At 37.0% G+C, this 10,953-nt stretch overlaps 1 protein-coding gene across 1 annotated transcript in view; it reads left to right on the forward strand.

Moving 5' to 3' along the window:
• The first annotated feature begins 14 nt into the window (after positions 1-14).
• ccdc141 (coiled-coil domain containing 141) overlaps positions 15-10,953 on the forward strand; it is a 71,579-nt gene continuing 60,640 nt past the window's right edge. Inside the window, exons 1-3 of the mRNA XM_084421005.1 lie at positions 15-442; positions 2,372-2,494; positions 4,189-4,380. Coding sequence (XP_084277131.1) covers positions 332-442; positions 2,372-2,494; positions 4,189-4,380 — 426 coding nt within the window. The 5' untranslated portion in view covers positions 15-331. The remainder of the gene's footprint in view (positions 443-2,371; positions 2,495-4,188; positions 4,381-10,953) is intronic.

Below are 10,953 nucleotides of genomic sequence, written 5' to 3' on the forward strand. Positions count from 1 at the left end.
AGTGTGATAAACTTAGTGGATATTTCTATTTTTAACATAGACGGCTGTGTTTGCACCACACTGTTCAGTCAGGCCAGTTGCCCTGGTGGAGCCTGGAGGAGCCCAGCAATTGTGAAAGTCCTTTGAGGGGTTGTAGAGATTACCTGCAGGGCAAGTGGATCTTTGATGTGGACGTGGGCTGTGTCACTTTAAAATCCTCAGAGACTTTACTCTGTTTGGGTTTAGCCGCCCACTGGGGTCGTTGTGGACATTTGGATTACAACAAGAACCTGTGTGTACTGGGCTTTGTTCTGACCTTTCTGATTCTTGGACGTGTGGACTCGAGGGGAGAATGTCCACAATGCCCAGTGAAGGTGATGCTGGAGGTCAGCCTTCCACAACCACAATCAGCACCGTGGCCGTACAGGCTGGAGACTCACAGATTGTTGTAGCAGTGCTCAAGGTATTTTAATTTGAACTATTTTACTTTACAATGCAAAGACTTTTTGTTGAGTAAACATGTTTGTGTCTTGTTAACTTGATACTGGTTTGTTACTGGTACAGTTATAATTCTTTCAGATGATCATTGTGCAGTTATTAATAAAAAAAAATGGTGATAAAGGTTGACTTGTACTGTAGTATCAGTATGTCTTGAAATGACTTAATAGGGTAGTTCTTTCAAATATTAAAGTTAAATCATTATTTACTCAAATTACTGGTCTAAATCAATCTGTGGAACACAAAATAAGATATTCAGCAGAATTTCCATGCTGCAGTGTTATTTTAGTATATTGTTTACATACTAGTATAGTATGTTAATATATAATTTTTTTGGTCATAGATTTTACAGATTTCATTTTAATTTAAGTAAAAATGTTATATATTTTTTGCGATTTTGTCTTTTTATTTTATTTTAATACTTCCACATACATTTCTATTTATGTTTGATTACCAAAATCCAATTTTTACTAGTTTTTTTTTAAGAATAACAACACTGCCTAGCTGCTCTTTTCTATACAGTGCAAGTGGATGGGGACTGAATTTACATTTTGGGGTGAAATATTCCTTTCTTAATAATATCTTTCTGCATAGCTGCATATGACTCACCGTGAGATCTTCATTGATTTATCTAAAAAGCTCTACAAACACAGAAAGGAAACTGCTTCCACCATTGATGTCCTGAGCACACCGCTTGGGCTATTCAACAGACTTTTGGCTCAGGCTATATCAATACAACCTTTTGTTTTTTTGTTAGAGAATTCCATGCACTGCAAAAAAAAAAAAAAAATCCAAAAATGCCTGACATAGTGGCTTAATAGGAATACAAAAACAGCTGTGAGAAAAACACAGAGCTCTGTAATGGTCCAAACTACTTATGGCATGAATTATTCATAATGATTCTCTGCGACCGTTCACCCTCCTGTCTTGTTATTGTCTAGTGTGTGCTTGTTAGAAGGACACTGCAGTCTCCCTGCTATTGTTTCAAAGAATAGTCCATCCCAAAATGAATATTTTTACTTCTCGTAATTGATATGCTGTTAATTTGTGTGTTAGGGTCCAAAAAGCTCAAAAAGTAGTCCATACAATGCTTGCTCTCTTCCAAATCTCCTGACGTCATTTGATAGCTTTGTGTGGGAAACAGTATATTTAAGTTGCTATTCACTGATAATCTTCCCTTCACCAGTGTTGCGGGAGGTTTGATATCATTGGCTTTTTAGGTTGAAGTATTCACTTTTGTCTGTGTTTATATGGCTGGTTCTTCGTACACAAAGCTGTTAATGGCATGTTGGTTTTAGTATGCTGCCTGAAGCTCTCGTTGAGGAGGGGTTTAGAGAGATTGAATCCTTTATCAAGCTTTTTCAGGCACTGTTAGAAAAGAGGTGATGCTGCAATGTATATTATTATTTGAAAATTAATCTTGATCTTGGATGCATGTAAAGCTATTGTAGGAGACCTCCAAAACAAGGAGCGTTTAAAATAGCATAATAGGGATACTTTAATGTATACAGAGCTGATAATTAGCCATCAGACCACATACCTTAAACTGTATTTTTTGCTTTTGTTTAACAAACATGACAGGCTGTGGCAGCTGTGGAAGCTTCACATTTCATTCACTCTCAGAATGGCTTGTCCCGTACTTGCAAAATGCAATGTGAATTTAAGATCAGTGCAATTTGCATGCCAAAGTATGCATTGGGACTAGCAATTAATCGGATGAATTCACTGAGGGGGCTTGGCATTGAAATCGAAGTGCGCTTTGGCCAGGGGCCAGTGGAAGACTAGTCTTGTTTACAGTCTGTGAAATGCACTTGGGGCCACGTGGATACAAGAGGTGCATGTGCAGAAGCACAAGCAAATATTAACACTTCCGTGTGCGTGTGTGTGTTTAAAGTGTGGGGAGCTGGTGCATCTACAACTGATTGAAGCGCAACCCAACCTCTTGGAGATTGGAAACAACCAAGATGAGACCAAAAAGCTTCTAGAGGAACACGAGCAGCTTCTTGCCAAACTTAAGGTAATCTCAGCTGTACCAACGCAAAATAAAACAATTTCTGTGGTGAAAATCAAGTTTTTAATGTTGTTTATATGTCTATGAGGTGTTTTTAATGTGCTTTAAGACAAAGCATGTAGAAATGTATAAGTCTACTACACTCTACACCATTGCTGAGTATTTTCTCCTTAAAACTGCAGTGAACCAAAGACTCAGAAACACGGTTTGAGATCGCTGGTGTTTCTGACATCACAAACAACCCTGTTTTTAAGGGATACAATTATTGACTACAGCTGGGCTTTAAAGCACAATTGTTTTATTTTGTAGACTACCAGACAAAAGTTTAGATAGACCTAACTAAATTTATATTTCTCATGATCTTTAAAACCATTTTTATCTTAAGGTTTATGCAGTTTTGTAGACAATTTTTTTATTATTACTATGACTACTGTATGGATGAGTTAGACCAGATAGTGAAGTAAGCAGCCAACAAGTGTCCTTACTGTATTTATTGATCAAATAAATGCAGCTTGAGTGAGAATAAGAGACTTCTTTCAAAAAGTTGGTTTATCAACTTTAAAGAAGCTATAATATAGTACAGTTTTGATGATTCCTAAACTTCAGTTGTGTTATTTTTTATAGTGTTGATGACTTTATTATTTTTCTGAAAAGTAAAAAATAGTATGTGTGTTCAAACTTTTGGCTGGCATGTATATGTATAGTTTTCTGTTCTTTCGGTGCCCTATCTTAAGCCCAATGTCTTCCTCACAGAACCATGAGGAGATGATTAACGGCATTTCCACTGCAGTTTTATATTGCCGTTGTTGGAGGCTCCTGATCTTTAATGCCTATTTAAGACCCACCACACAGTTTAACTGCAAGGTTCTTTAATGTTTCATTTGAGCCTTTGAAATATGATTGTTATAAATCTGCTCTTTTCAGTGGGATGATTCCATTCATGATGAATGTTTTGAAGGTGAATTTTAAAGTGATTTGCAGGGTAAAAATCAAGGATTTAATGAAGAGAAATTAATAACAGATGTTTAACATTTCTTAGCACAGTTTCATAAGACATTTTGTACACTTTTATATTGCCCTATCCAAATAGCTGGCGTTACATCTGTCATATGCCACAAAGCAATGCTTTCAGACCTTACAAGGAGAGTTCCTTGCTGCTTTGATCTGCCTTAAAAATACAATTATATGCATTTCTGTGCTATATTTGAAAGTGAAAAAATGGTCAGACCGCTCCAAACTGTTTTGGTGAACATCAGAGCTGCTATCTGACCAAAAGTAACTACAGACCCAGAACGGAGAGTATAGCCTTTAATCCAGGGTTTCTCAAACTCGGTCCTGGAGGGCCACTGTCCTGCACAGTTTAGCTCCAATCCTGATCAAACACACCTAGCTGTGAGTTTCTAGTGATCCTGAAGACATTGATTAGCTTGCTCAGGTGTGTTTGATCAGGGTTGGAGCTAAACTGTGCAGGACAGTGGCCCTCCAGGACCGAGTTTGAGAAACCCTGCTTTAATCAAAACAAAACAAAAATCCTCTACCACAGTTAAAATGGCATTGCACATTAATATTTCATTATGTGCTTATGTGCATCTGCCCACCAGACGTGTCTAATCAGCATGGAAGCTGCTTCTTGTTTACAGTTTAAATAAAAGAAAGAGTTGGCTACACTTAATATACTTAATTGACTTTCAATCTAACAGAAAAATGAAGGAGGTGTGTGGGCTTTGCTGGAGGAGGCAGATAAAACAGCAGCTCAGAAGGAAGGAGAGGGTCTGGTGTACGAGGCAATGGCTGTCTCTCTCAGCGAGGCTTGGAAAACACTGGTGACCCACCTGGAGAAGAGGAGATCCCTCCTGATCTTGGCTTGCCATTTCTTTGAGTGTGCTCTGGAGGTAATGTAGTTGCTTATAGGACCTGCTGACACACTTGAACCCACAGAGACTCGCTGTAGCAAAGTTGCATGTTTAAAATGCAGTTTTGTTTTTTTGAAGCAGAAAATGCAAAGAGAACTGTGTCCTTAAGTGTCCTTTAGGGGCCACTGTGCATAACAGCAGTGACATTTTGTAACTTTAAAAGCCCATTGTTATATTTCCGCAACATTTTCCGAACATAAAGTAAGTAAAACTATTTACAGAAAAAAAGCTTGGTCTCTGATGGTTAAACATTCCGTGGGGAGTGCAGTACGCGGTGTACTGTTCAAAACAATGACGGTTTTTGTTTTTACAGCTTTAAAGTTGGAAACCATGGTGCTATTTGAGATTGAACATGCAATGTTGTATATTTCTTCAGTTTTCTATAGTGAACAGCCACTTCTGTGTATCTTCAGAAATCTGAAGCAAGTCAGTCACAGTACTTTGAAATCTGCTTCCGCTATAAATTCCAGATAAAAGATGACTCCTCATCAAGGTCACATGCTGCTGTTTTGACAGAAGCCGAAAGCGTAAACAAACGCTGAACATGTTTCAGAACAATATTTGTTTTGCTGCTAACATTTCAACACACATGCTTCCTGCTAAATTACCGTTATGATGATGTACATAGTGCATTCATCCGTCGAAGGTTGCTGCTATCATTTTTGTGACGCGATGGAGTTGTCTTTCACCAGAAACTGGTCATGCTGTACACACACTGTTTCCGAGCAGATGTTGAAAGAAATGTGGCGTATACCAGATCTCAGATATCATTCTTTCTCAGAGATGAGAATCAAAAGGAATTTAACTTTTTTTGTTCCATAGTGATTCCATCTACAATTGCTTTAGTAGGAACTTTTGAAGTAACCTCCTTACCAATAAATTGATTCCATGCAAACTAAAAATACTCATTAAAACAAAAGAGTATTATTTTGGTAACATTTTGATATTTGCATTTATGAAAATGCCATCTATTACAACACAACTGAACTACATGTTGTCATGTGAGCAACTAGTCAGTAACAAAAATCTATAAAAACATTCAACACAGTAACAACAACCTTTTTTCTTTGACAAATATTAATCAAACAAATAGTTGTTTGATTCAAACCAATGACTCAAGCATTTTTGACAGACGCATTAAGAAAAAACTAGTTCATGAGAAATTTGCCTACACTGGTCACATGCTTTTGTTGTTGCATACAGTTCTTGTTGCATGCAATGCATACATTTTTTTCCACTAAAAATATTAAGCAGTACAATCATTTTCAACACCAAATTAACACATAAGAAGGTTTTTTGAAGGATCGTGTGACACTAAAAATTCAGCTTTGGAATTAAAGGAATAAATCCAATTTTAAAATATAGCTGCGAGCAGCGATTGCGGGCCCAAGCCGGTGGCACCGCCACCCCGGTGCCTTTAGTTACCTAAAGGCACCGGGGATGGCGGTGCCACCGGCTTTGGCCCTCCATCGCTGCTCGCAGCTATATTTATATATATATATATATATATATATATATATATATATATATACACACACACACACACATATATATATTTTATTTTGCGATGTATATTTATATATTTTTTTTGCGATGTATTTGGATGCTAAACTATTCTTTATTATAGGCTTTGTACTTCACTCGTGTTCCAATATCGATGGAAAAAATCATCCTCTTCACGCGCGCAAAAATGTGCTTGGAAACATCACAGTGGAGCTCTGCTTACTGTGAATGGTACAGATTGTACTACTGACTATTTAAACAGAGCAGTGTAATTCGTTTATGTTAGGTTGACTATTTTTATTATTATATTGTATTAGGGCTATAATGAATGTCAAGATTGCAATTCTGGAATGTGTGTGTGACGCGGTTGCGGTTGAACAGTGGACACAAAAACATAAATAAAATGTTTTAGTTAATTCCTACATCCATAGGAATACATTGAAAATGCTCGCTCTACTCCGCACCATTATCAATGTCTGTGCGGACGTCTGTATTTTACTAGTATATAGTATACTATAGTTAGCGATTTAAAAGCCCTCAGCGGTGTCACATGTCGATTAACCGGTGGGAAAATTTTTATCACAGTCACATCCCTAATATATTTATATATAAATACAATAGGCCTACCTGAAAGAGAATTTTACTTGCCCGACCAAAGTATAGCCTGATTAGAACGTCAATAACAAAAAAATAACTTATCAATTTATTAATAAGTTATTAATAACTTAATCACTAAAACGAGAGATTATTCTAATTTCATTACATTCATTTTAAGTTGCAATCAGCAGTTAATAATAAATGTATTACTGATCAATGGTAACAAGGTTGCACTGCTGAGGCTCATGCTGCTTCTCCAGGAGAATTGTAAATAAATGAGCGCAGCACACAAAAAAGCAACCCAGTTAACAACATACTGACTATAAAAATTACAAATATGGAGTTTTTATATATTTTATAACATATGATAGAGTTAAGCAACCTCACTTGACGAGTAGGCAACTATTTCCTGAATACAATCACAATTGAAACTGTGACATTGATTTCATACAACAGGTTAATAAACAGTTACAATTAAGTCACTTACATTTTAGATGCAATATTGACTGTTTTTGTTCTGTTTCAGCAGCAAAAATAGTTAAACAAAGATCACAGCAACTTGTTTTCTCATTACTGAATGATTCAGCATTTTGAAACGAATCGCTTGACTCAAAGATTCAATGGTCAATCCATAAACATCTGTCTCAATCATGAATGACTCAGTCATTGGAATGAATCGTTTGAACGAATGAATCAATGACTCGCTCATTAAGATGGTCGCCTGGCGACACCTAATGGCGGTTTAGTGTTATGTTTAAAAGTATCATTCTTTCCAACGTGCACCATTATCAATGTCCGTGCGGACGTCCGTTTTTTTACTTTCACTTTTATATTAGCGATTTAAAAGCACCCGCTCGTGTCACACGTCGCTTAACCGATGGGAAAATATCCTCACAGTCATATACCTAATAAATTTATATTTAAATACAATAGGCCTACCTAGTAAAACGTTTTATATACTATTTTGATATCCTTTTGGACACAAGAGGGCAGTATAGCCCTATGTTTGCTTTTTTGTTGAAACAAATAGCACTAAATAGCCTGTTTTTAACTTTTTCATACTTCTTGAATTGCAAAAACAGAATAAAATAGGTTTAGTTCTAATATTTGTATAATTTTATATAAAAATAAATGGTGTATAATTAAATTTTAAGAATATATGAGATGTTTTCTGATTCCTTTTTTGACATTATTTTAATCCCTCGCCATGTCAAAACCGTTTGAGATATTCAATATCCGTTCTCAATTTAGCATATTTAATGTATTTTCATCATGTTGAAAAAGTTTGGTGTGAATAAAAAAAAAAACACTTAGCAGGAGTGGGTAAAAAGCAGAGGCTGAATTTGCAAATAAATCCACATTCAAACCAAAATATCTGACTTCCTGTTGGTCCAAGCTAATGACTGCAAATTAGAAAGTTGTCCAGCTCGATGAGACCAATATACTTACTGATTTTTGTAATTGTGGGTAAACCTAACCCCCCCACTTTTGTCAAAAACATTTTGAAAGTGACACACTTCCTGCTGCCAGTTGGTGGCGCTATAACTTTGACTCACAATAGTTACATCCATCTGATCGGCCTCTTACCACGAACACACTGCTGAAGTTTCATCAAGATCAGTTAATGTATGCTGAAGTTATACCACTTCGTGTTTCTCTTTTCTCGCAATAAATGCATTTCCTCACCACGACCAAAGCGTTCGAGATATCAAAAATCCGTCCGCAATTTAGCATCCTCAATGTCTTGACTTCATGCACACCGAGTTTGGTGGCGATTTAATTAATTCTCTAGGAGAAGTGTTTCAAATTCCACAGCAAGCGTTCTCCAAACAACCCATAATTGCCGACTTCCTGTTGGGCTGGTGTAAAACTTAGAGCACGAAAGTTGTTCGGCCCGATGTGATCTATATGTGTACCGAGTTTCATATCATTACATGCAAGTGTGTTTGATTTATGGACAAGTGTTTGGATCCCGTTCCAGGGGGCGCTGTTGAGCCCCCCTGCCACGCCCGGGTACCAGCTTCAGCCCGGCCCTGATGGCCGCAGGTTCTGACCTGTGTGCAAAGTTTCAAGAGTTTTCGAGCACGTTAAGGGCCCCAAAAGCCCCTGAAACCTTGAAACACACTGAAATCAATTGGAAATTCCCTCCCACCCCTCACACACACAGAGACAGAGAGAGAGAGAGAGAGAGAGAGAGAGAAAATTCTCCAAAAAATCACATTCAAACCAAAATATCTGACTTCCTGTTGCTCTCAGCTAATAAGTGTGAATTAGAAAGTTGTCCGGTTTAATGAGAACAATATACATAGCGAGTTTAGTGACTCTATGTAAAACTAAGCCCCCATTTTTGACTAAAGGTGGCGCTACTGAGCCCCTCACCACGCCCGTTTCTGAAACTTTGCACATGTCTACTGGCTAATAAATGTGATGTGTCTGTCGAGTTTCATGCAATTTCAAGTATGTTAAGAGTCTCAAAAGCATCAAAAAAGAATATTAAAGTTTGATGCGTTGCCACGGCAACAGTATCTAAGATATCAATAAACCTTTCACAGGTCTACATCTGCCGTGTGTCCACATTATTCACATAAAGTTTGAAGCAAATCGGGTTAAAATAAGAGGGTGATTTCAAAGCATTTTGAAAGTGACACACTTCCTGCTGCCAGTTGGTGGCGCTATAACTTTGACTCACAATAGTCACATCAATGTGATCAGCCTCTGAGCAAGAACACTCTGCTGAAGTTTTATCAAGATCAGTCAATGTATGCAGAAGTTATAATACACTTCCTGTGTCCCATTATTCGCCATAATTTCTTTTCCTCGCCACAGCCAAACCGTTCGAGATATCAAAAATCCCCTGGCAATTTTTCATCCTCAATGTCTTGACTTCATGCACACCGAGTTTGGTGCTGACCGGGTGAATTCCCTAAGAGAAGTGTTTCAAATTCCTAAGCATGCATTTCCAAACAACCCTAAATAGTCGACTTCCTGTTGGGCTGGCGTAAAACTTAGAGCATGAAAGTTGTGCGGCCCGATGAGATCTATATGTGTTCCGAGTTTCATATTATTACATGCAAGCGTGTTTGATTTATGGACCAAGTTTTCGGACCCCGTTCCAGGGGGCGCTGTTGAGCCTCCCTGCCACGCCCGGGTACCAGCTTCAGCCCGGCCCTGATGGCCGCGGGTTCTGACTCGTGTGCAAAGTTTCAAGAGTTTTTGAGCATGTTAAGAGCCCCAAAAATGCCTGAATAGTCGTAAGAAAAATAATAATAATAATAATAAATATATATATATAAATATAGCTGCGAGCAGCGATTGCGGGCCCAAGCCGGTGGCACCGCCATCCCCGGTGCCTTTAGGTAACTAAAGGCACCGGGGATGGCGGTGCCACCGGCTTTGGCCCTCCATCGCTGCTCGCAGCTATATTTATATATATATATATATATATATATATATATATATATATATATATATACACACACACACACACATATATATATATATATATATATATACATATATATATATATATATATATATATATATATATATATATATATATATATATATATATATATATATATATATATATATATTTATAAGACAGAACATATTACTTGTATTACCTTATTCTGATTTTATGATACACTCAAAATATTCCACAACAAATCCTTTAAATTTAATGTAAAAATAAAAACGAAAGTAAGAAGTGTTGGTCTCACGTAACCCTCTCATTAGAATCAAAATGTTTCAATTTTTGCGATGTATTTGGATGCTAAACTATTCTTTATTATAGGCTTTGTACTTCACTCGTGTTCCAATATCGATGGAAAAAATCATCCTCTTCACACGCGCAAAAATGTGCTTGGAAACATCACAGTGGAGCTCTGCTTACTGTGAATGGTACAGATTGTACTACTGACTATTTAAACAGAGCAGTGTAATTCGTTTATGTTAGGTTGACTATTTTTATTATTATATTGTATTAGGGCTATAATGAATGTCAAGATTGCAATTCTGGAATGTGTGTGTGACGCGGTTGCGGTTGAACAGTGGACACAAAAACATAAATAAAATGTTTTAGTTAATTCCTACATCCATAGGAATACATTGAAAATGCTCGCTCTACTCCGCACCATTATCAATGTCTGTGCGGACGTCTGTATTTTACTAGTATATAGTATACTATAGTTAGCGATTTAAAAGCCCTCAGCGGTGTCACATGTCGATTAACCGGTGGGAAAATTTTATCACAGTCACATCCCTAATATATTTATATATAAATACAATAGGCCTACCTGAAAGAGAATTTTACTTGCCCGACCAAAGTATAGCCTGATTAGAACGTCAATAACAAAAAAAATAACTTGGGAATCACTAAAACGAGAGATTATTCTAATTTCATTACATTCATTTTAAGTTGCAATCAGCAGTTAATAATAAATGTATTACTGA

Source organism: Rutilus rutilus (genome assembly GCF_951802725.1).
Source record: "Rutilus rutilus genome assembly, chromosome: 10".
Lineage (NCBI taxonomy): Eukaryota > Metazoa > Chordata > Actinopteri > Cypriniformes > Leuciscidae > Rutilus > Rutilus rutilus.